Below are 26686 nucleotides of genomic sequence, written 5' to 3'. Positions count from 1 at the left end.
GGATGCTAAAGCACCACCTTGTTCTGCTGGAGCAGACAGCTTGGGCCAAGCTGCCCACTGTGTGAAAGGAGGTTTGCAGGGGAGGTGCAAAGCATCCTGGGGTTCTGGGGGACTGTGAGTTAACTTGAATCTGGAGGGCATCTGTGGCAGAAGTTCAATAACTTCTCTTTAGCCTGGAAAAGCGCAGGCTCAGGGCTGATCTGATGGCCACCAATAAGTTTATCAGGGGTGACAACCAGGATCTGGGGGAACATTTGTTCACCAGAGCGCCCCAAGGGATGACGAGGTTGAACGGTCACAAACTCCTGCAAGACCGCTCCAGGCTGGACATAAGAAAGAATTTCCTTACTGTCCAAGCCCCCAAGGTCTGGAACAGCCTGCCATCGGAGGTGGTTCAAGCACCTACATTGAACACCTTCAAGAGCAAATTGGATGCTTATCTTGCTGGGATCCTATGACCCCAGCTGACTTTCTGCCCTTTGAGTGGGGGGCTGGACTCGACAATCTTCTGAGGTCCCTTCCAGCCCAAATGTCTACGAAATCTATGAAATAAACTGATTTAAGTCTGATGCTACATCCATCCAGTTTATCTTAAACCAGTTTTGGCCACTTTGAAAGCAGTTTATGTGTGCTGAACTTCTGTTGTGTTACAGGTTTGAACAGGTTTCTAATCACTTATACCAGTTTTAAGTGTATAATAAGTGTATTACTTATACCTGTTTATGTGCAATTCTGTCCCTAGCCATAAACATTGGCTTTCTGGCTTTCTTCTCCTGGCACCCTCCTGCCCTGGTAAATGACCAACCTGTGAACATTTTATGCTGTCTTGTAGGGTTCAGGCTACTCTTCTACAGGGAAGGTATGAGGGGGTGCTCACTTGAAAAGCAGCCTGAACAACTGTTTATCTCCACTAATGATTCTCATCAGCAGGAGGAGGGAGAGGAGGAGGTGAAGAGCAATGACCCGGGCGTTGCAAATACTACTACTCTTGCATCACTAACCACAGTGAATGCATTTCCTAGTCGGGAAGTTCTGAGAAGCAGCCACAAAAACAGCAGCCACTGCCTGATGCATCTCCCAGAGCAGCATCAGGAGCAGCTTGCACCATGACAAACAGCTGCAATCACCTCCTCTGGGTGCTACTGGGTGTGTGTTGGCTGAGTCTGGAGCAGTGTGTGGTGAGAGCAGGTCGGATCAGGGAGCATTACATAGCAGCACAGATCACCAGCTGGAGCTACGGACCAGAACCTAAGGAAGAGACCAGGTAACGGTGCAGGAAAAAGAGGGGTGTATCTACCCTCTTCTTGTAACTCATGGGGACTTGAGTCTCTTAAGGACTTAACACTTGAGGGGGCTAAAAACCAGGTCTCTACCCCCCCCAGGTCAGTAGGAAGCTTTCCATTGACTCCAGCTTGGATCAGGCCTTTAATGTAATACCATGTTTTGAGTTAATCTTTACCTTTCCAAATAGGTGTTATATCCACCCCCACCCCCCAGCTTCTTTGAGCAGTTTTTAATGATACTTCATTAACTATGTCAGTCCTGAGCTTAAGTAGGCTTGAGCATACTCTGATGGTCTCTGAAATGCAAAACTAGAGCTCTTGGTTCAGAGATGATACCTTTTATTAAACCAACTAAGGAGTCGCAAAAAAATATCTTTTTCTTTGTGCACTCCAAGCCTCTGTAAGAGTCATACTTGCATACTGCTGCCAATTCTTGCTGTTCTTTCCTGAGACTTCTGATATTTGATGCTTTTCTTTCACAGTCCCAGCTCCTGGAGCTAAATGACAGAAATCAGAATCTCTGCTTTTGTTGCAAACAAAACAAAAAATGTAGTTCTCATTAAAAAGCTTACCCATCAGGAGGCAAATCAAAAGGAACACCACAAGAACATCACAAGATTTTTTAATGATTGTGTTTGACAGTTTTGCTTTTATGCCATGAGTGCAGCTTGGTGGGTTTGAAAGGATTATGAAATCTCGTGGGGTCTACAAATTATGGAGGTGATATAGAGCCTTTCAGTTATATTCTTCCACTGCAATCTAATTAAGAACTTTTGCCAAAGTCCCTTGACTTCAATGGACCTTAGTCCAAACATATAGAGAACAAAAGCCAAGGTTGTTTCTTGACAGCTTTTTGGTCACCTTTATAAAATGCTTTATGTGAGAGTTTGGGTGAGCAGAAATTGCAGAGTCAAATGTTTGCTTGGATCCTTTTCCAGCAAAATGTATTAAGCTAGTGTTACTTTTATTCCTCATTTTAGATTGAATTGCAAAATGATTGGCCTATGCATGCAAAATGTACTCTGAAAATCATAGCCTACCGTGTCCTTGTATATCACTAGCAGAATGAACAGGTCTAGAGCAGCTATGAGCCCAAAGCCACAACTTAGGTTTATTTAAAAACAAAAGAAAAAAAAAATTCTGCTGGTTTCTAGAGCTGTGCAAGTCTTCAGACTGTGCTTCAGATCCGGAGGAGCTTCAGACGCTTTGGCATCTGAAGCAGCATGTCCGGATCAAAGTGCTGGCTTTGTTAGGCTTTCCAAAGTGGTTCAGAGCTGCTTCGGGGATCCGGCCATTGGGTTTAATGGGGGATCATAGAAATATCTATAACTGTGTTGTTTTTTGTCTGATTTGGATGACATTTGCTGAGGTGGTAGCCTCTGCTGAGAGCATGAAGCCTGCCAAGTTTCAAGAAGATCAGTTTAGGAGTTCAGGGGGAACTGCATCCCAAATTCTTGAAAGCAAAACTCGTGTCACATGTATGTGTTACAACACAGGGGGGTGAAAACTGCTTGAGTGGTAGCCCCTGCTGACGCCACGAAGCCTGCCAAGTTTGGTGCAGGGGCTTGGGGGGGAACTGCACCTCAAGTTGCTGACAGGCAAAACTCATGACGGATGACCCTGTGTGTGTTAAGGTGCAGCAGAGTGACAGCTACAGGGATGGTGGCCCCTGCTGTGACGCCTGCCAGCTGTCGAGGAGATTGGTGCAGGGGGGTTCTGGGGCCCTGTACCCCTAGCTCCTGATGGACAAAACTCATGACATGAGTATTTGTGCAACTTACTGTCTGTCTTGGGGGAACTACTGCAGGCCTGCTGCTAAACTACTGTGTTACCAGTTACCAATCAATCATGATTCACTCTGGGACACAGTTGCTAGCTAATGTAGCCAGTTAATTAGCACCAATTAACACCTACAAAACCCCACTGAGAGGAAAGAATATGATCAACTGCCCCAAGATACAAACAGTCAGTTGCACAAGCACCCATGTCACAAGTTTTGTTTGTTAGCAACTGGGGTGCAGGGCCGCAGAACCCAGAAGCCCTGCATTGATCTCCTTGACAGCTGGCAGGCTTCGTGGCCGCTTTCACCCTGCTGCGACTTAACAGTGTCAGCCATGGCATGAGTTTTGTCTGTCAGCAGTTTGAGGTGCAGTTCTCCCCAAACCCCTGCACCTATCTCCTTGAAACTTGGCAGACTTTGTGGCCTCACCAGGAGCCACCATCCCTGCACGTTTCATCCAAAGCAGACAAAAAACAATGAAGTTATAGATATTTCATTGATTTCCCCATTATACCCTGTGGCCAGATCCCTGGCATCCGAAGTGCCTGGATCCGAAGCTGGATCAAATAGCTACCTACTCGCACAGGCCTACTGGCTTGACTGGGACTTCTTCCAGGATTAGGATTGGAGAGCTATTCTATACAGGTTCTTACACTGCTGTCTCATCACAGTAGTATCTGTGCACCTTCCCATAATGCGTTAGGTGATGATATGCTATATCATGTAGTATTTGTTTTCTTCCTCTGAGGAAAGAATTGGGTGTAGTGGAGTGTTTTTGAGGGGGGGAGGGAGGGGCTGGTTTGCTTTGTTCGGGAAATTTGGTTCTTTTTTTTTTTAAGTTGGGCTGAGTCCTATATTTGCAGAAAGCCATAAAAAGAAACGTTTCTGTTAGCTTTAGATGTTGTCAATATTTTTTTTCTGAGACCAGTAGAAATGTTTCCATGAGTGAATTAGTCTCTCTAAAGAGAGATGGTGCTGTGCACTGCAAGGTTTTGTTCTTTTTTGTATCAAATATAAAGGTTGCTACAAGAAAGAACTACTATGATCGATTGTGTGGAAATCACAGACAGTTTTAGGGCACAAGCTGGGGAGTTTCATCTCCTGATCACAGTTTTTGTCATGCAGCTCCTGCAGGGCTCTGCGCAGTTCACCCCACTACCTCTCTGTGCCCTCATTTCCTTGTTTGTGAAGCAGGGAAAATACCACCACCTTCACCAAAGATTTGACATGTGCTACAGAATAGTAGCCAAGTTATTTTTTGTACCACGGAGCTTCCCAGAAACCCCAGCCATGGCAAAGGGCAAATTGTGTTGGAGACATTTCCTTCCCACATGAGTTGTCAATGTAAATACATAAAGGCAGCAGAGGGCCAAAGCTGGAATGACTGGCATGCTGTGTTACTTTGAGTTAGTGGCAGTTGTGGGAGTAGAGTTCACATTTCGAGAGTACCACCTCAGTGGCACGTCCGCTGGAAAATCTCCAAAAATCTTTGCCCTTTTGTTTGTTTTTTAATGCATCCAATTTCAGATCAGCAGGTACACAGCCCATCTTTAAGAAAATCACCTACAGAGCCTATGATGCAGACTTCAAGAAAGAAAAAACAATGGATCAGTTCTTGGGTAAGCAGAAAATATTTTCTGAGTGCCCATAGTGCTTGCTTGAGCTCTCAGGTTTATGCTTTCTTGCTCTCTTGCACACTCAGTCTCTACTGGGTAATCATTTGCAAGTTGGCTCGCTCTCTCTAATGCCTTTGGTAACCCACTGACAAGAAGAATATCACATAGAAACATAAATATGACTGCATTTCCTGTAGGCAAACTTGCTGGCAAGTGCTGTTTATTTGTTTGTGTGTGTAGTGCTCTTGGTCTTGCATCTGTATTTGCAGATTTGGTCAGAAACTTTCTGACAGAAAACTATTGATTTGTTAAAAGTGAAATTTTGAGTGCATTGACTGTTTGCTAAAGAAAAGGGTCCAGAAGACCAGACTGACCAAGTTCAGTTAGTGTATTGATTTAAGACAAGAGCATAATCAAACAGCAGGGACATGGGTAATATATTGCGCACTGTTGGGTTTGCTGTGGTGGCTGCAGAAATTCATGAAGTCAGTTCAACACATCTGTCCTCTAATATTTAGTGCCCACTTTTTGTAGCAAATGAAGCAATAGAAGATTTCATACAGCATCAGGGGTATTTCAGAATTTTCCATACAATTTACGAATAGCATACAAATGAGTTTCAAACAGTTTCTGATCTGATTTGGAACAAAGCACCACAGGACTTGGCAAACCTAGAAATGTTTATTCCAGCCAGTTCCTGGTAGGGAGGCTAAGCCTGCTGGATATCGATAGAATTACCCATGTAGTCATAGCTTAATGGTATGCTTTTCTCCTGGCTCCAAGGAATTGTTAGAATTTGGTGCCAGTTTAGCATTAAGTAATCACAGTATGATCTGAGATCTGTTTCAAGCCTAGCATAGATATACAAATATGAACATTTAAAAGCTGTGGCCAGTACTAAATACGTATTACTGAAAAGGATAAAAGCTAACTGCATCAAGCAAATGGAACATGATGGTCCAACAGGTGGAAATGTATCAAGGCAGGGTTTTGATGAAGCCCTGCTGTCCAGCTCCTTAGCTGTCTGCCTGAGGTGCAGTTTCATATTTGGGACTCCAGAGCTTCCAGGATTCATGGGTCTGTGGCAGCCATGGTATATCAGCTGTCCTGGACTTGAGAACCTCCAGAGCTCTCTGATGCCCGGGCCAGATGGAATATCTGATACCTGCATCCTGGGAATGTAGCAGTCTCGAATCATGGAGTCTAGGGAGCCAGTCTAGAAGGTCTACGCTCTCTGAAACTGAGACCGTCTACCTTTTCCTTGGGGCCCTTGAACCCTGGCAGCTGCTGAGCATATTCAGATGAGATATGATTTTCAGGTCATTTCTTGAACATATAATTCATAACTCAGTTTTCTTTGGGCCACACCTTTATGTATGTTCCTGCTGTGTGTTAGGATTTCACAGCTAAATAGCTGACCAGATTTAATCCTCAATATGCCAGCTTTAAATTCTGCGGCTATGTTTTTTTGTGCTACCTGACCTTTAAAAAGAATTCATATTCCTAGTAAGCGAAAAGGTTGTCTTCCTCTTTCTCAAGTTAGAGTCTTGTACTCAGTATTTCTCTTTCTTTCCACATGAAATTTTTGCAGGACTTATGGGACCAACTCTACGTGCTGAAGTGGGAGACACTTTAGTGGTTCACTTTAAGAACTTGGCTAACAAGCCACTCACCATTCACCCACAGGGCATAGCTTTCAACAAACAGTCAGAAGGTAAGAGCTCTAAAATCCCATTTGTTCTACCCCAGACACGCATCAATAAAGAAACTTTACCAACACCCATACATGGACTGGATGCCAGTGATATTTGATGTTCAGATCTGCACTAAAACTTTGTGCCAAGCACCAGTCTCTTATCTCTTGGGGCCATATAGTACTAGTAATGACACTGCTGGTTTCTGAGATATACCAGGCTAACTTTCAGTTGCGGTTATCTGACAAGGTGGTAAAAGAACCACCTTGAGAATCACAGGTACTTAGCACCTCCTAGCAGGAGGTGAGTTCTCTATATATGGGTGTCAAACTAATCTAGCCCTGTGGGCCAGATGAACAGTGCAGTGGCTAGCCCCATGGACACCGCCGTCCACCTGCCTGTCAGATCCAGTGCTTTCTTTAGCTGGTCCGAGACTGTGCTGCACACAGTGCCTGCTCTGGCTGGATTGGGTCATAAGCCACACACAGTGCCACCTCCAGCTAGTCCAGGGTGAACACCACATACATGTATGGCACACTCTCAGACTGGCTAAAGCAAGCACTGCATCTGGCATGCAAGGGATTCCCCCCCGCTAATCCCTTGCATGATAGATCCACTGCTTTCCCTGGCCAGTATGGGACTGCTGCATGGCACACTTGCTCCAAGACCTGTGCTGCAGCACACAGCACGTGCCCTTCCTGAACTGGCCAGAGCAGGCACAACATGAGGCTCGTATCCCAGATTGGCCAGAGTAGGTGTTTTGGATGGGGAATCCAGGAAAAAGATGACAAAGTTGAGATGGAAATACAAAGCGCCCAAGCGAGGGACTAACAATCGAGGGGTGGGGGAGAGGAGGGGAACGCGACTAGGTTACATACCATACAATGTTAACCAACTAAGCCCGAGGGTGGGGGGATATGGAAGGGGGAGGGGGGAGGAGGGGTCGCGACGCTGAGAGGGAAAGGAGATAGATACACACATACCCGTTACAGTGGTCCGCGATGTTGAAGGAAGTGGCTCCGAGTGAGCGCCTCAGTCCATAGAGTCCGATCGCGGGGGTCCTCTTCGGGTGGGGCGGGGTCGTCCGTGGCGGCGAAGTCCTCTCGACGCGAAGCGGTGGGGGGGGCGGTTCAGGCGGCGGCGTCCTCCGGGTCTGGTCCGGCGGCGGCTGGTCTGGAGGGGTCGATGTACTGGCGGTGGCCCGTGATGTGCTCCACGTAGATGTTGCGGGACCAGCAGATGGTGTCGGACACAATGAGGCAGCACATCAGCTTGGCGTACATGCAGCTCATGTCCCAGAGTGTGTGCCATAGGCACTGGATCTAACTTGCAGCAGGGGGAAAAGGGAAGGGGAGGGACCTGCATTAGCCCCCATGTGGATGCCATGGGCAGCAGGCATCCCAAAGCAAGTGCCACATGGTGTGTGTCCTGGGCACCGCGCACAGAACTGGACTGCTGCATGGCATGTGTGGACCACTTGGGAGACCCAAGGCCAGATACTGTGGCTCTGGAGGCTGGATCTGGTTCACAGGCCATATCTTTGACATTACCTGGATTACCTGGTTCTAAGGCAGCGTGGTAGCATTCTGTCATTGCTCCAGAGAGCAAGCCAAATTTTGGTAGAAATAGTTGTTTAAAAATACTGCACCTCCCTGTCAATTCATGTAGCATCATCCAAAAACAGTGTGGAATACAACTTGATGTTAACTTCCTTTCTAACTGGTGCTTAATCAGAGACCTGAATCTGCAGCATGAAAGTAGAAAGTATACCAGTGAGTAGAGATGCATCGGAGAAAGAAACAGACTTTCTAATCTAGTAGTTAGGCTATTCCCCTGGCATGTGGGAGTTCCTTACCTGAACTAAGCAGAGAAAGACTTGAATCTGGGTTTTCTACAGCCTATGAGAATACCCAGACCAGCAGGTAATTGGCTATTATGGGCTGGGGGGCAAGGGGAGAATCTCTCATTTTTTTCAAATGAAGTCTTGGTTTTGTCCAGAAGTGGAATGGGAAAATTTTGAAATGTCAGTAAGTATTGTGGAACAAGAAGACTTTCTCACCAAGGCCTAAAGGTGAAGGAGGAAAGACTCAAAATCCTCCACAGACCCGCTTGTAAAATTGAGCAAGCTTCAGCATGTCTGTGACCTTCGGATCTGGCCCATGACTATTTGTACAGTAAATGAACTTCAGGACATTTCTCTTGCCTCCTCATGCATTGTTTGCACCAGACACCCACAACCTTTTCAGCGAGCCTTCTAAAAATTGGAGTCTAGTGACTGTTTAAATACTCTGTTGAAAAATGCACTGGGGATTCTTTCATTTCCCATGCAGCTGTGTGTACATAAAAGCTGTAGATGTAATCAGGCATGTGATATCTCTGAGTGAGTTTGTTGTTCAATGTTATGTGGCTCATTTGCTGTTGTGCTGCCCCTGGGCCACACTTTGGCCCCTGGTACATTTTGCACTTCATGATTAACCAATTTAATCATGTCTTAAGTTGTGACCCAGCCACATGTTAGAGTAATTAATGGCATCATAAAACAAGGAATAAGCCACAAAGGTATTCCACAAAAGTGTGTGTGTGTTCCCCACAAAAAAATAACTTTGTGGCAGTTTCTTGTCATACCATTAATTGAAAGTGTGGTCAGGTGCACCTTGCCCTGGGAGCCCTGTCAGCTGATGGGGCTCCCAGCCAGCAGGGGTCCTTATATCAGTTCAAAGTGAATATAAAGCACTTCTAAATCAAAAGTTTACATGCACTTTGTGCAGATGCAAATGACCATGTCAGGTGCCTGGCAGTCCAATCCTAAATTTCAAACCAGAGCCCTGACTTGGAGGTGTTCAAGAGGAGGTTGGACAGCTATTGGTCGGGGATGATCTGACATACAGCTATGCTTATATTCTACTGTAAGTATTTCCCATGCTTCTGGGCTTTGCTGGTTGCCTCTTGTGGCCAGGAGGGAATTTTTTTCCCTCCTGCTACTACATGGCGGGTTTGGGGATTTTTTGTTTTTTAAGCCTTCCTCAGAGGCATTGCATGTCAGCTCCAGCCAAGGCTGGGGATTTTGATGGGTGTGCCAGTACTCCTGATGGGACTTCAAGCCAAAGGTTTCTGGCTAGAGGGTTTTGCCTCTGCTCGGGATCAGACCAATCCCCGTATTTAGGATCAGGAAGGAATTTTACCCTATGGTCAGATTGGTATGGACTGTGGGGGTTTTGCCTGCCTTCTTAGCAGAGGGCCTGGGATCTCTTGAGCATATTTTAACAACCTTTGCAGCAGCAGCAGCAGTGGCAAGAATTAGGCTGCTATGGTTCCCCTGCTTTACCTGCAGCAAATTAGGGTGTTATGCCTTGTGTGTCAGGGTTGACTGTGTAGTTTTGCTAGGAGGTTAGACAATGGATTTGTTTAGGATGGTTTGGATAGGGATGATCCTGCCTCAGGCAGGGGTTTGGACCTCTGGAGGTCCCTTCCTGCCCCACTTCTCTCTGATTTGTATTCTGTGAATTAATTGCATCATGCAATAATTGATGGCATTTATTTCTGATGGTGTAGGTGGCTGAAATGTTTTGAATCTCTATCTCCCCTGCCTCCAACACCTCCTCCACTTGCCCCTCTCCCCTCAAAAAGAGGCAAGGGAATGTTATCATCAGGGATCTTACTTTTCTATAAGGGGGAAAAAAGCAAAACATCTCCATTTAACAAACATAAATGTCTGCGTTTTTCCACGACCTACTGAAAGCGCAGTGGCATCCTGCAGCAAGCAGCATTGCTTCCGCGCTCATTTTTGTTGTGGTTTTTGCCTCTCAGCCAATCAGCAGTGGTGGGGTGGGTGGGGATTCTATGGTTTTCTGTGGCAAGTGGAAAACTAGGGTCCCTGGTTATCAATAAGGGGGAAGCAATTTGGTTTCCTTTTTTAATGAACCAGTATATTGCCCCTAGGATTCCTTTTACCAGAGACCCCCAAGGATTGAGATGGCCCTTCATCTGATTTTGTATCAAGTGAACTTTTAATAGTAACCCCTAAGTTTTATTACAAGTATTTTTTTTCTTGCAATACAACCTAGCAAGCAGTTCCTTCAGGCATTACAGCAGCGACCTTTGGTGGAACTGGCCTCAGATCCTTTGCTGGGTGTGCGGGATGTTAGTTTTTGAGTTCCTTGTTGTTCAAACAAGAAGTCCAAGGTTGCTCCCGGGGTGGCAGCACAAAACACACATGCTCCTTTGTTTGGCCATCACTTTTTTAACTTCTCTCACCCCAAAGTGTCCAATCCTTTGGCTCTGTGCCAAGCATTCCTTATATAGTGCACCAATCCCCTGGCACATTCATTAGGTGAAAGCTGCTATCCCTTGCTCACCTAGAGCCCAATCACAGCACTTGCATCTCCCAGTGCCACAGAAGTCGCTCTATTCAGTTTTGTTGCTTAGTTCTGGGAAGGCCTGGACTATGGCTGAAAGCCTTAGCATAACTCAGCCTGCTACAGTGGGCTGGTCAGAGGCTGTCGCTTCAGATTTTGGAAAGAAATTTTTACAAAAATGAGGGTTTTTTTCTATATCCCCTCCTCCCCCGCCCCCATCCCAGCTACAGTGATCAATCTTCTTCTTCAGTATTATACAGGTTGTTATAAAAATCTTCAGGGTTTTGCCTAATGCCTTGATCATGTCATGGACCCAAGAGTTTTGCCCTCATTTATGTGAGGAGCAGAATTGAGGTCTGTCACATCACTGAACGTGTCAGGCACTTCAGTTGGCTAATTCAGGTCTACTTTTTTTCCCCCCCATGGGTTTCTCTCTTTCTGTTACCATATTTACCCAAACGCAAGACAACTTGGAATTTAAGGTGACCCTGACCAATAGTTAGATTCTATCTATGTAAAATTATGTTACAGAATCTAATTACTAGGGGGTTGCTTTAAATTCATCCTTCCCACCACTGTGCTAGAGAAAGCAGTGGCAAGCAACCTGACCCCCACCCCTTTCCCTCTGGCACATACTCCCTCCATGACTGCCCCCTGCTTACCTCCCTGTCACCTGCCTTCCCTCCCCCCACCCCCACTTACCCAATGTGGCAGCTCTAGACCTGCCGCCGGACTGTGACATAGAGCACATGGGTGGCTACAGCCTTGGCAGCAGTGGCAGCTCTGGCAGCAGCTGCAGCCACAGCCGCTTCCCCTACATCATCTGGTCTCCTCTGTGTTCCCACCACTACACCCAGCAGTCTCCTCTGCGCACTCCCTCTCCCATTCCACAATCCACCTTGAGCCACCCCAGGGAGCACCTCTGGCCCTGATACTCAAATTCAAAACAAGGCTTTTTTTCTCCCATGTTGAATAAGGGGGAAACAGCCTCATCTTAGATTCAGATAAATATAGTACTTTTTGTAGCTGGGGCTTCATGGAGCCCTTTTGTTATAAACTTCATTGGCTATTGTTTGGAACAGGGTCAGATTAAACCCATGTGAAGAAGTAACCACCATTCAGCTTGACAAAGCACAAAAGTCTGAGGGCTACAATGGCTCACACAGAACCCATGTTATTGAGAGAAGTGGAGTTGGGATCACTGGGAAGCTGACAAAGCAGATGGTTTGTGCCTTGTCAACAAGATAGGGCCATGGAAAAGATGAGCAGCTCGTCCATTATTGCACCTCTCATGACAGCAGCCTAACACCAGTCAGTCCAGTACAGAACTCTTGTTTGGGGCAGTGAGAAAAACTATGAGGGTTTTACTCTAATAAATAAGGAAATTGAATGGATACTGGTATTGATCCTACTTTCCATGCTATTAGGAGTCACTCCATTGAAACTCATGGAATAGAAAATCCTGGCATGGGTATGAGGGGAAAATTGAGTTCTTGGATGACAGTCATAAGAGAGAAACTGTATGCACTAATGAATTGTTGCTTTCTTGCCTCTGTCTGTCCCCTTTTTATTTGCCTCTGCAGGTGCCCTGTACAATGATAGAACATCATTTGTTGAAAAGCTGGATGATGCTGTGCTTCCAGGCCAGGTCTATAAGTACGTGTGGGAGATCACTCCAGAAACGGGACCAAAAGATGCTGATCTCCCCTGTCTCACCTACATCTATTACTCACATGAAAACTTGACCATGGACTTTAACTCTGGTTTGATTGGAGCACTGCTTATATGTAAAGAAGGTAATAAAAATAGCTTGGGATAGACAAAGCTAATCAAAAATGTCTTACTTCAACAAGGACAGGTGGGAAATTATTTCGGCTAGAGGACTGTTTTACGAGTTTTGTAAGTTGCTGAGGGCTGGAAGGGTAGCCCCACCCCTTGACAGGTACTCCATAGTGTACATAGAGGTGATTGCATAATAGCTCAAAATCAACATTTTATTCCTGTATATTGTGTGGGTGTGTGTGGGGGGGTGCATGCGTATGGTGTGCATGTGCCCCCCCGCCTTACAAACACAACCCTGTCACTCACACGCACCCTAACAGGCCCTGCTTCTAGTGGCAGCAGGGCACTTGTGACCTGTGGCAGGCGGGGCCTCCTGGTGGCACACAGTCCCAGTGAGCCCCAGGACTGCATGTGACCAGCCCAACAGCACCGTCACATAGGGCTTGTATGCAGCTCCTGCGTTCTCCACCTGAATCCCGCACCACTGGTGGGAGCCCTGCATGATGAAGACAGTGGTGCAGGTCATGGTGCTCAGCAGGGCCAGCAAGGAGGGTGTGGAGCTAGCCCAGCTCCATAGCATGGAACTCCAAGCCTTTCCCTATGACCTGCAAGGGGCAGTGAGTGGGGCCAGGCTGCTAGCTCCATTGCACAGGCTTCCCCCTAGAGGCATGCAGCGTGGGGGGAGAACCTGGGAGGGCCCCCTGTGATGGGGCCAGGTGGACCCCACACCCCCATTGGCCCCAGCTCCAGGGCACTGTTGTGAGCCCCATGCTCCTGCCCAGCTGCTGTTTCACTCCCACTTGCTGCTGCCTCCCGCACTCGCCTGCTGCCATCCCCTGTGCCCTGCCAGCTGTGGCTGCTTCCATATCTTTGGGGCCGGGCTCAGGGCCATCCCATGGGTGAGGGTGGGAGCACAGCATGAGCTGCCCCTGTGGGAGTGAGTAGGGCTTGGCCCCATCTGAGCACAGCAGAGGCAGCCCAGGTCTGGGCTACATACAGTGAATTGGTAGGCATCTGCCTGTGGGCTGGATGAAATTGTCTGGTGGGCTATATTTTGCCTGCCCCTGGTCTAAGATATTCTGAGTGTGACATCCGTATTTGGGCCATTTCTAAGGGAAACCAGCTGCAGGCTGGCTGCCAGCAGCTGGATTCCCCTCCTCTCTGGATCCAGCAGTGAACTTCTGTTTGGTCTGGGGCATTGTTGTAACTGAGAAGGCTTCCTGCAAAGCGCACTCAGTTACAGCGGGGGGCTGCACTTCTGTCTGCACCCGTTGTGGCAACATGATGTGAGCTCTTGAGCAGCAGCAACTTCCCCTTCCCTTTTAGAGTTGTTAAATGGTCCATACGCTGAAACACTTCCTTTAACCAACTGACTGTAGGTTCTGCTAATAATTTTGACAGGCTGTTTTGACTGAAATTTCCCATTGTAGGGGTCTGCCTCATCTCTGTAATATTTCACCCAAAATGGTTTGGCCATCTTTGTGACTAGGAAATGTATACTATTTTGCCCATGTTGGAGGGTGGGGGGAAGAAACAAAGGAAACAGCAAGACTGTTTGGGAACCTGTACCACTCCTGCACTCTGTAGCAGGGACCTGGAAACAATTTTTTTGCTGTCCACGTAAACATCTGTGCATGAATTTGAGGAAGCAGCTGGATGATTTTTTCAGGCAGATCCCAAGGCCAGCCACCATTTTCGTAGACTGAGCACAGCAGTCTGCTCTCCCTGCACCCCCCACCCCCTCCCCTCCATGCCTCTGATTGCTGGGGCCCCACAGCCAGTTTCACCCCTCCATGCAGATTGCCAGATGGCCCAAAATCACAAATTACTATGATTAAGTCCAGGGAAGCCATTAATCCATGTGTGAAGCATGGATTAATGGCTTCCTGGATTTAATCAGGGTAATCAACCCACAATTTCAGGTCATCCCCAAGCTGTACCACGGTTGCAGGCTGGCTGTAGCCACCTGCGGTCTTCTGGCTGCCTGCCACACTGGGGTCCCTGGAGCGGGTTCAGATATGCAGGGGGTGTGGCAGTGGGTTCACACATACAACAAGCTGTGCTGGGGCTCTGCGGACCCCAGTGCAGCCACTTACGGTCTCCCGGCTACCTGCCAGAGCCAGCCCGTGACCATGGTTCAGCTGCTTATGCAACCTCCCCACCCTCCCCCTTCCCTCTGCTGTCCACCTCCCCTCGCCTCTGCTCTCCCTGCCACTGTCCACCCTCACTTTGCCCTCCCCCACTCTAAGACTGTAGGACTTCCTGCCCTTTTCTCTGTTTGCAGGTAAACTCTTTTTTTGCAGTGAGCCCACTGTTTTTTGAGGAGCCCACTCAAATTCACGGTTTCTGTGAAAATCACACAATTGTGAATGGGTCACTACATACCCATTGATGGCACGGACATGAACTGATGACTTAACAGAAAGATTACCTTACCTCAGGCCAGTCCCCTGAGCCATCCATTACATAAGATTATGAAGTCTGTCTTTGGCTGAAACCAGTTGATTATAGTCTGGTCCTCTCTTTCCCTGAGGAGCTTGTTGGCTGGACCATTTTGTATACTGATTATCCATAAATTGTGTGTGAATTTTAGTACAAAAAATGCAAACCAAATCATTCACTGTAAAGTACATAAATATATCTGGGCACTGATATGGACTCCAGGTGAGTGTAAAGGTCTGCCCATGCACATCCTACCACAAAGTTGGCATGAATGACATTGCTTTTAAGATATCTTGTTGTTTTCCTTCAGATCTCTCCCTCTTTGTGTTTTAATTCTGATCCTTTATGGAAAGCTGTGATTTTTAAAAATATATAAATACTAGTAATTTAATCTTTCCATGTGTAAGCTGTTTTTAAAACCTTAATAATGTTGGGGGTTAGGTTTAAACCCAGTTAAAATACATGGGTTTGACCATGATTCTCCATTTAAGATGGCCATAAGGGTCAGTTAAGTATAAGTTACTATACAAGGCAGAGGCAAATAAAAGTTGTTTGGGAATTTTGAATGCCCCGAATGGAGGGGCAGTGACTGAGTATTGTCCTGGGAAAACTTGTGGATGGCAGAAACATGCAGAGAAGGCCTGATGCAGCCTGAACAGTACTAGGCGTGTAACGTTAGGAATGGCCTAGAGTGCAGGCCTTTGGGCTCGGAGGACTGGATCAGTCCTCTTTAGAGTTGTGCGCAGAGAAACCATCTGTGGCTGTTTCCTCCTGTGTTCAAGAAAGCTGAACTTTGAACACTCTTTTAAATGAACAAAATGGCATAAAACATACTGAGACCCACAGCCATAATTTTTGGCTAAGATACTCCATTCCAAAGGGGTAAGTCTCTAGTTGAGTCCTGGGTGAGTTGCATTATTTGAAGTATTGGTGCATTTTTTTTAATTGCTTTTTTGTTGTCGTTGTTGCCAGTAATGAACAGGAGAAAGTGGAACAACACCAGATTGGTATGATAGTTACATACATATCCAGGAAAGGTGGTTAGCCATGTTTGTTTGAAGTCAGGCTGAAGGCAGGGCAAAGGGACCTTCAAGAAAAATGGTTCAGAGAGGTATGAGTTTTCATAGGCAACAACCTACCTCATCAGATGCTTTGTCAGCTCATGCCTCACTATATCATTTGGTCTTTAAGGTGCCACACTGCCCAACCTTCTGTCTTGTATATGCAAAATAAATTATTCTTACCAATGGATCACCAGTCCTATACTACATATTATACTATATAAGTTCTCATACTGCTACGATCACTATAGTATCTACTCAGGATGGTAAAGATGAGATTTCTTAGTAGCTGAAGGCCATTTGCTGATTTATGGAACCATGGCTGAGGGCTGCAGTCCAGTCCTGAAGGGGGTGCTTGGTGTACGTTGCAAAACAACTCCATCACACCTGGACTTACTTGTGAAGTCTGGTTAAGAGTCTCAGAGGAGAAGCCAAGGACTGAATGGTTTCTGAGGAGATTAATCAGATCTTTCTTGCTTATGGAGATGATGCCTAAAACAGTACCAAAGTAGTTTAGATGAAGTTTACACTGGGCTGAAATACTATAGGCCTTGGACATCCAAAAATGCCAATCCAGCACCTTTTCATAGAAGTAATTTACTTAAAACACAGTTTTAAAAGATTTTTCTTGGAGTCAGTTGCTGCTGGCCCATGCCTGTATTAAACTGCAAGCTGATGGAATAGATCTGGATATCGTTAGATTGATGCAAAGTGCTTTAGTTTCACATTCATCTGACACTCACATTCATCTGACTTTTCTCCTGTAGGAAGCCTCATGGAAGATGGGTCGCAGCAGCTGTTTGACAGAGAATATGTGTTAATGTTTGCCGTGTTTGATGAAAGCAAAAGCTGGCAAAAATCAGCATCTGTTGAGTATACAATTAATGGTTACACTAATGGGACCTTGCCAGGTATTATACAGTTGATAAACTTAAGGTGTTTCCTCTTACCCCAGCCTGCTTGTTTGAGCCATAATAGCCTTAGCATATAACCTGGCTACAAGCTTGTAGCATATAAACTCAGTACAAGCATCTGGTTTCACAAGAGAACGAATAGCCACTTTTTCCAATAGCCACTACTTTCCAGAGGCTCCTGTCCTTGGTATAGTTGCTGCTGGTTTCAAAGTGTGGGGTTCATGTTGCCAAAGCATTTGGAGAGTTCCACTTACAAAGTAAATGTCCTTCCTTCACCTACAAGATGAGGATGAGGTTAAACAAACTGCTGGCTCTAAAGCATGTGAACACTTCAGAAGAAGACTGTATAGGACCGGTTCCCAAACTAACAGGTTGCGCAGCACCAATTTAAAATGATACTACCTTAAGTACCACCAGCAAATTTTTGTCATGTAAAGTAAACATAATAAATCTGTTAATGTGTACCACTGACAGATTGTGTACCACTGGTGTTATCTGTACAACAGATTTGGAACCACTGTATAATAGGATGACAATGGATTGTTGCCAGCTCAACTGTCAGTGAAAGTAGGGAGAAGTTAGAAGACAAAAGGATGCTAATGGGCCTGTTGCAAAGGTTTCCCCCTCCTCACTGGAGAACCAGGCAGTCCAGTGAGTGAATGTCTGGAGATCATGGGGGGTGGTTTTAAATGCCTTCAAGGTTGGAGTAGTTCTCTCTGGATGGATTTCCTGACACATTTTCCAAGTATGAACAGATCTGCTTTTTAGAGAAGAGAGGATTAACTGGCTAAGGGGTGAGATTTTAAAAAATGCTTAAAAGATTTAGGCATTTAACTCCCACTGACTTTCAGTGGGATTTGGTGCTTTTGAATATCGTGCACAAGGTACGTGCCCCCTCTTGTAGGATCTTGAAAGCTTTGCAAAATGTTCTGAGTGAGGATTTGCTTTTGATCTATCAGTAGGACTTAATGTGAATTGTTCTCTGATTTTTGGATGAGTCGTGTGAATTCTGAACCCTGCTGTTCTTTCCATTTCAGACTTAACTGCCTGCGTTTATGACAACATTAGTTGGCATTTGATAGGAATGAGCTCCAAACCAGAGATTTTCTCTGTCCATTTCAATGGGCAAACCATGGAGCAATATCATCACAGGGTCTCAACCATCAGCCTGGTGGCAGGTGCAGCAACCACCACAAACATGACTGTGAGCCAGAAAGGAAGATGGCTGATATCTTCTCTTATCCAAAATCATCTGCAAGGTAAGGACACATCTGCTTAGTAGGCAATTTATACAGGCATAGAGAGTAATAACTTCTTCCGTTATCTCCTAAAAGGGTTCTAACTTTGTAAAACGTCACAGCAACCACATTTTATATGGTGGCTATTTTACTAAGGAACCACTGCTGACAGAGCATTAAGGACTGAAGAGCAAGGTTCAGTGGAACTTCTTTCTGAAGTCTCACAGTTGCAAAGAGGCTGCAGAGCAATGGGGAATCTCATTTTTGGGGAGATTTTTACTGTTTACAAAATGTTCGTCTGATTACACATGGGTAGATAAGGTAAACTCTGGTAGATTGCTTGATTGTTGAAGGAGACAAAGGCAGCTCAAGGCTGTGTCACAATAGCAGGCACAAACATCTTACAGTGGATATTAATTTCCCCAGAGCAACGATTAACATTTCTTTTAATGGATCCATGGAAAAAATCCTTATGTTGCCTCTTGTGGTGGCTGGAGCACTCGCTGAAAAGAGGATTACAATCTCAACTAGGGGTCTCAAAAGAGACAAAAGATTGCTAGAATCACATAGCTCTCATTGACTTCAGCAGGCTTTTCTGGATAATCCCAGCTTTATTGTCTGCACTTGTTTGGGTTTTGTTGTTTGTTTTTCTTTAAACCTGAGTTCATAGATTTCATAGACATTAGGGCTGGAAGGGACCTCGGAAGATCATCAGGTCCAGCCCCCCGCCCAAAGGGCAGGAAGTCAGCTGGGGTCATAGGATCCCAGCAAGATAAACATCCAATTTACTCTTGAAGGTGTTCAGTGTAGGTGCTTGAACCACCTCTGATGGCAGGCTGTTCCAGACCTTGGGGGCTCGGACAGTAAAGAAATTCTTCCTTATGTCCAGCCTGAAACGGTCCCACAGTAGTTTATGACCGTTCGACCTCGTCATCCCTTGGGGCGCTCTGGTGAACAAACATTCCTCCAGATCCTGGTGGTCACCCCTGATAAACTTACAGGTGGCCATCAGATCACCCCTGAGCCTGTGCTTTTCTAGGCTAAAGAGCCCCATGGCTCTCAGCCTGTTGTTGTAAGGTCTGTTTTCCTGACCTCTGATCATGCGCTTGGCTCTTCTCTGGACTCTCTCAAGCTTCTCCACATCCTTTTTGAATTGTGGAGCCCAAAACTGGATGCAGTACTCCAGCTGCGGCCTCACCAAGGCTGAGTACAAGGGGAGAATGACGTCCCGGGATTGCTTGAGAAGCATCTATGGATGCACGCCAGCATTTTGGTCACTTCAGTAACTGCAGCATCGCATTGCAGGCTCATGTCCATCTTGTGGTCAATGATGACCCCCCAAGTCTTTCTTCCATAGTGCTAACCAGCGTAGCACTGCCGAGCCTATAAGGATGCTGCAGGTTTTTCCTCCCAGAGTTCTAAGAGAGCAGGTAAATAAATGTTTGCCAGCACCCAGAGCTAAAGGGTTGAGAGGTGCTATGGTAGTTCTATGTATTTTTGCATCTGATGGTCACTATTGTACTTGTCCCTGTTTCCTACCAGCTGGAATGCATGGTTACTTCAATGTAGAAGAATGTGAGGGGAAAGAGGTACTCAAGAAGAGGTTATCCTTTAAAGAACTGCGTATGATAAAAGACTGGCAATATTTTATTGCTGCAGAGGAGATCACCTGGGATTATGCTCCTAACATTTCTCCAAACATCGATAGGTAAAATGTTGATCAGTACTGTTCTGGTGACCAGGTATGGTGGGGGAGGGAGGCTCTTATGAAATTCTCTCCTTGGTCCTGGCCTTAAAAACTTCTTCATTTCACAAAAAAGGAGAACTCCTGAGGAAAAGACAATATTTGAAAATAGGAGGAATTTTAAAGGATGGGATTGTAAGGGATGTATGGAATAGCTGATAGAAATCTTAGTAAGTGCCTTTGGAGAGCACTGCAGTAAACAACCTTACTGGACTTGCTGAGTAAATATGCTTTGTGGCATATCTTTCACTTAATTTAAAGGGTAGAGAGAGGTTTCTCCAATGTACAGGATGTCCTTTTGCCTAGAGCTACCAGTGCCAGTACTAGTGTGGACAGCCCTTGATAATACATTATTGCCATGATATTCATGAAACCTCTCGCCTCATTCTGATGAGGAATGATTTGTGGATATCATCACTTTGTTGATGTTACAAGCTGTTGCATATACAGTGTCTGCAAGGAGCACATCTCAATCTGCTTAAATTCTTATAATGCATGGGTTGTTGGTTGTAGATCTGGTTCTGCTCCTGTTTCTTAGGTAATCCTGCTCTTCTGGTGTCATCTTCTTGTCTTTCCATTTCTCACTTGAATCCCTGTCTGGAGTCCTCATCTCCCTTTACCTGTAGCCCTGCTGACTCTAAGACTTCAAACACTACTACTTCTCTGATGACTTCTATTCCATTCAAAGTTATATTGCTTACCACCTTGCCACCATCTCTGTCTAGGTAACCTGCTACCAGCTCACAGCTGAGATGGACCTTTTCATACTTTTTAAGTCCTACCTGTTTTTAAGCAATATGGGGAATTTTTTTGTCTTCACAGCTTCATATACTTCTATGTAAGAACATAGATTGGAAGAGGGAGGCCCTAAGCCATTGAAATCAGCCCATGAATTAGTCTGAGCTAAGACACAAGATTAGAATTCATGATACCCAATTTGAGTTCCTGGTGCCTCTACAGACTTTGTGACATTAAAGACGTCACTTTTTCCCATTTGTGAACAGGGACTAATAATACTTCTCTCCAAGCTTTTTGTTTTGAAAATTTCAGACCAGAATCTCTTTGGGTCTGAGATCTTTTTTTCATACTGCACACTTACACATTGTCTAACAGAATGGGAACCCAGATATCAGTTGGGCCAGTAGGTGTTACTGAAATACAAGTAATACTAAAAAAAACTTGCATTACAAAGCTTTGTCTAATCTTATTCTATTTGTCTTGAGCAGTGGGGCTCCTGCTGTTTTTTCCTGCATGATTGTCCCACAGTCCAATAGGTCTCACTCCTTAAGAAGGTTTTATTGCTTTTTCTTTTTAAAGACAATATAAATCAAAGTACTTGGACAACTACTCAAATCTCATTGGCAAAAAGTACAAGAAGGCTGTTTTCAAGCAGTATGCAGATGCCAAGTTCATCAAGCGTCTAGAGAATCCCAGGCCCAAAGAAACTGGAATTCTGGGCCCTGTTATCAGAGCCCAGGTCAAAGATAAAGTCAAGGTGAGTAGTAAGCGCCAAGCACAAACACTATACATGTTTTAAGGTAATATTCTGCAGGTAAAGTTGTATAAGAACCAGTGTATATGGTAGTGTTTTTCAAACAATAGCTATAAGGTGATAAAGAGTGACCGTGTTGGATAATGTGAGCCCAAGGGAGAGATTTAAAGTTAAGTTGTCTATTTTATTTCTGCAGTTTGACTTTTAGTGCTTGGTTTCCAGATATCATTGCAGCAGATATCGTTGTAAAGAATATATGATATATGTAGTTCATAAGAGTACATTAAAAGAACCACAAATTCATACACAGTTTGAACTATTGGGGGAAGTTCAGATTTAGGACTTACATTTATGAACTCATCATTTCTAATTATGTTATGATTTAGGAGCCTAAGAAAGTGGCAGCTGCCTTTGAAAGCAGAAGAATAACCTAGTGAGTGAAGTCAGAAGGCCTCAAAAATCTTGCAGCATTGATATTTTGTTGTTTTTTCAATGTGTCATGTCCTCCTGACTGGATATTGCATACTGATACATCACAAAGCTGCATGGGCCTTAAGTGCCCTGATGGTCTTGTAGTCCTGCAGCCATTTTCAGTGCTATAATTCTTCCTTTCTCTGCTTGGTTCCATCCAGCATGCAGGTTTGCAGAGGGGTTTTCATCACACCCTTTCCTCTGTGGTTCTTAAAAGCTGGGGAAAAGGAATGGTGGTGTATCCTTTCTGCAATTTTTCCTTTCAAGAGCAATGTTTAGTGATCCCACTCATGGGTTTTGACACTCCTCAGCTGCCTCTGTGGGACTCTCTCCTGAGAGCAGGACTCTGCTTATTCTCCTGAAACCAAATAGAGCCAGGGGAATTCTAGCCATTGGCTCGTCTATGGGACCCTGAAGGCTGCATGCTGCACAGCAGCTGTGGGTTTGAGATTGCCAGATTTTCTAACTTAAGGAATGGCTCTTCTGGAAACCTATCCGGTTCCATTTGAACGGTGACTTGCAGTTTTATTTCCAAACCAGGATTCAGCAAAGGTTGAACTCATAGTTTTTCATATGCATATAGATCGTGTTTAAAAATATGGCCAGTCGCCCTTACAACATTTACTTCCATGGAGTGACACTTTCAAAGGATGCAGAAGGAGCTAATTATCCACTAGATCCCACAGGTAAGGACCTGTCTGTTTTACAGCCTGCGGATTTGAACAACTTGACTTTGCATAGGCGGTCTCTCTGCCTTAGGTCAGAACTCTGGGGCTCTTATGTTCTCTTCCCTGCCCCACCACTGATATATTGTGTGATATTTTAGTGGAAAGTTTACTTTGTGTCCTTGTCCCTTAGTTTCTCATCTTTAAAATGGGAATAAGAGCCCATTTTAGCTTGCAAATCTCTAAAAAAAATAAATAAAAAAAAAAATTTCATCGCGACTTTAGCAAAGGCTTGGCTCACTTATACTGGTGTGGGTCTGCTGACTTCAGTGATGCTATTGCAGTAATTCTCAGCCAGGGTGCCATGTTTACAAACATAATTCACAAGACGTATCCACATTTTTCAAATAGTAATTCCTTGTGTTAAAAACATTGACCTTGTGAATAGCTGGCATTTTCTGAAGGTGCTGCAAGTCTAATGAAGGAGGTCTAGAATCTGAAAAGGTTGAGAACCACTGTGCTAATGCCAGTGGATGCTAGCTGAGGATCTGGCCCTAATATGTCATTGTGTTAACTAGTGACAGCGAAGAGATGTTCAGAAGTATGATCAAGGGGGGGAAAAAAGAGAGAAATGGTGTCAGCCGTGACTGATATGAAATGATAGGAAAGCGAGAAAGAAAGAGCAGAAGTAGCAGTGGGAATCACTAGAGGCAAGCTAGTACATATGTTGTTTGTGGCAGTGAGATTGCTAGCATAGGGTGAGCAAGCAAGGGAATAAACAGAAGTATGGTGTGCAAGGTGAGCTACAGCGAGTCTATGGAGATCTTAAGGAAGATGGGACACTTCACCTCACCTCTTCCCCCTGGCATCTCTTGAAATAGGAAGTCAGAGGATTTATCTGAGGGATATGATTGCACTCCTAGATGAGTCAGCAGGCAGGCAGCTTTTAAGTGTTAGCATCAATTGGTATCAATGGTCAGATACCATTTTATGGGTAACTTGCTTATAGGAAAAGTAACATGTTGTGCTATATATGTATAAATCAGCAGTGTCTATTAAGCTGTCCATCTTTCAGTAGCAGCTTTCCCATGAATCTATGATTTACACATGTAACTAATAAAGCATAAATATACTTCCTAAATTAAGTAGTGTGCTTCCATATTTGACACAAGGAACCTTAGCAGTTGGAGGATTCGGTAGTAGCACAGTTCCTTTTTTTAGTTTGTGGACTCTAACCAAGTCTCCAGTCTCTTGATTAAATTAAAGCTTTATATGAGTGGTCCTCAACTTTTTCAGTCTCAGAGCACTCTCCACAGTGTTTTTGACTGTGGCAGAACTCCTAGTCAAGAATCACTGTTGTGCTTAATTTACCTTGGTTGTTCTCAGGTGGGTGACGCTGCTGCCAGGGAAAACTGCCCTGTGCACGTTACGTACATCTGGACCGGTAAGGGCTGTGCCATGTGTGCATGTTCCTCCTGCATTTGAGTTCTCTGTTAAGCCTAAAGTACGTAGGAGGCCTGGCTTCTGCTATACTGCTCTTTTGTTTCCAGGAGGAGTGTGATGGTGGGGCAGAGGAGTGGACTGGGAAGAACTGCAGCTTAAGCCAGCCCTTCTGCCTGCTTTAGAGTTATTGGAGAGCTCTAATGTAGGAGGACTGCATGTATTTTGCAGCCCAGTGCTCAGGGTAGCTTGACTTGGCTGCTGCCACTGCGGCGGCAGCTTCTGCATCGTGGAATCCCTTAGGGGATATTAGGGCACCCTGATTGAGAACCACTGCTTTATACAAGCTAAAAGCTTAACTTAGCCTGGCACAGTGTTTTGTTTTGTTTCCCTCTCCCCCGCCCTCAAAAAAAAAAAACAACACAAAAAAACAAAACTGAAACTGTAAGCCACTCTCAAAGCAACTAGGTTGTATATAAACTACTGTGTTTGGTTGTATGTTGACCAGCCCAAAATTCTTATTGAACTTCTAGTATTTGAAAGCTAGGTCTTCAGCTGGAGTAAACTGGGATATGTAAATGGGAGTGATGCCAGCTTACATAAGCCCAAGGATCTCCTTTGTCTGATTCACACTAACACACCTCTGTCCGTTTTTCCTTCAGACAACAGCACCCTAAGCAAAGCCGTTCAACCAGGAGAAACTTATACATATACATGGAGTATTTTTGACACAGATCAGCCCACCACAGAGGATTCACAGTGCATAACAAGATTATATCACAGTGCTGTAGATGTAACAAGGGATATTGCCTCTGGACTAATTGGCCCACTTCTGATTTGCAAAAGTGAATCCCTGGACAAGAGGGGTGTGCAGGTATTGAACCAGATTCCATTCCAGTGCCTATTTTTGATACTGTTGTTCCCAGCTCGAGTCCCTGTAAAATCATTAATGCATCTTAACAAGCTGGCATGCATCAACCGATGCATCTTGTGTAAAACTAAGGAAGTGATGCTCCCACTGTACTCGGCACTGGTAAGACTGGGCTATGACACTTGCCAGCTCCTTGAGTACCCTGGGGTGCAGATTGTCAGGGCCGGCTGACTTGAAGGTATCCAGCTTCTCAAGGTGTTCCTTCATGAGGTCAGCATTTATGGAGGGTGGGGGATCCCCATCACCCAGATCTCCCTGTCCCATAGCAGGCATGGGCGTCCCGTGGGACTGATGAAAGACTGACGCAAAGTACCTATTTAGTAGGTTGGCTTTTTCCTGGGCGTCAGTTGCCAGTTGTCCCATCTGGTTTAGCAGGGGTCCAACGTTGCCCTTGCTTTTCCTCCGGCTCCCCACATATCTGAAAAAGGACTTTTTGTTGTCCTTGATGCTTGAAGCTAGTTGGAGTTCAGTTGCAGCCTTGGCTTTCCTGGTTTGCTCCCTGCAGGACCGGACCAGTGCAGAATAATCCTCCTTGGAGGTGAATCCCATCCTCCATCCTTTGTAGGCTTTCCTTTTTAGCTGCAGGAGGTCCGCTGGGTCCCTGGAGAGCTGCCTTTCCTCCGTGTTGGAATAGATTTAGCTTGTGCATTGAGGATCACTTCCTTGAGAAGCAACCACTCTTCTTGAACTCCCATCTCCCTGGGGTCACGATCCCTGAGGGCCTGACTGACAAGCCTCTTGAGCTTGTCAAAGTCGGCTTTTCTGAAGTCAAGGACTTCTGTGTTGCTGACTGACTTGCCAGCTTTACGGCGGATGGTGAAGGTGATCAGCTCGTGGTCGCTGTCACCCAGCTTCCCATCGATCACTAGGTCGCCGATTAGGTCGTCCCCCGTAGCCAGTACCAGGTCGAGCAGTGCTTTGCCTCTCGTTGGCCCATAGACTTCTTGAGTCAGGTAGAGGTCATCCACGCACGAGAGAAACCTTTGCGACCGCTCAGATTTTGCTGAGTGATCTTCCCACGAGATGTCCGGGTAATTGAAGTCCCCCATGACAACCAAGGTCCTGGAGCAAGCGGCCTCAGTCAGTTCCCGGGTGAACTCCTGGTCAAGCTCAGGACTTTGAGTGGGAGGTCTGTAGTAGACTCCCACCGTTGTGTCCCCTGTGCCATATTCCCCACGAATTTTCACCCAGAGGGTCTCTAGCTGTCCATGCTGGTCGCCAACATCAGCTTGCAGGGACATGTTCTTCAGGGTTGTGGGCAGGATAGAACAGGATCACACTTATGCCTAAGTGGACTTAAGTGCACATCCTTCTATGACCAGATGATGGGAACAAAAGCAGTGGATGTGATATATTTCAATTTTAGCAGTGTCTTTCATGACACTCTTATTAGTAAGCTAAGGAAATAGCCTAAATGAAAGTACTGTAAAGTGGATATGTAACTGGTTGAATCGTTGTGCTCAATGAAGTCATCAGTGGCTCAATGTCCAGTTGGGAGGAAGTACCAAGTGGGCTTCTTTATAGGTCAGTGTTACAGCTGGTATTAAATATCTTCATTAATGATTTGGGTGGTGGGATTGAGTGGACACTTAGCCAATTTTCAGATAATGCTAAATTGGGTAGAGTCAGGCACTCTGGAGGGTAGGATTTGGAGTCAGAATTACTTGGATAAACTTGGAAATGATCTGAAATCAATTGAATGAAATTCATCAAAAACAAGGATCTGGTATGTTATGTTCTAGAACCTCTGAGAAGCAGAGGCTGCTGCTCATGAATAT

At 45.3% G+C, this 26686-nt stretch overlaps 1 protein-coding gene across 1 annotated transcript in view; it reads left to right on the top strand.

The window, feature by feature from the left end:
- The first annotated feature begins 1035 nt into the window (after nt 1-1035).
- The window catches only part of F5 (coagulation factor V), a 57034-nt gene continuing 31383 nt past the window's right edge, over nt 1036-26686 (top strand). The window contains exons 1-10 of the mRNA XM_090056284.1: nt 1036-1264; nt 4591-4682; nt 6271-6393; nt 12312-12524; nt 16781-16924; nt 17965-18186; nt 19708-19873; nt 21227-21404; nt 22456-22558; nt 24640-24851. Of these exons, the coding sequence (XP_089912410.1) occupies nt 1107-1264; nt 4591-4682; nt 6271-6393; nt 12312-12524; nt 16781-16924; nt 17965-18186; nt 19708-19873; nt 21227-21404; nt 22456-22558; nt 24640-24851 (1611 nt within the window). The 5' untranslated portion in view covers nt 1036-1106. The remainder of the gene's footprint in view (nt 1265-4590; nt 4683-6270; nt 6394-12311; nt 12525-16780; nt 16925-17964; nt 18187-19707; nt 19874-21226; nt 21405-22455; nt 22559-24639; nt 24852-26686) is intronic.

Source organism: Crocodylus siamensis, chromosome 1 (genome assembly GCF_052110815.1).
Source record: "Crocodylus siamensis isolate JL-2025a chromosome 1, ASM5211081v1, whole genome shotgun sequence".
NCBI lineage: Eukaryota > Metazoa > Chordata > Crocodylia > Crocodylidae > Crocodylus > Crocodylus siamensis.
Note: the sequence above shows the minus strand (reverse complement) of the source record. Positions and strands in the feature narration are given on the sequence as shown.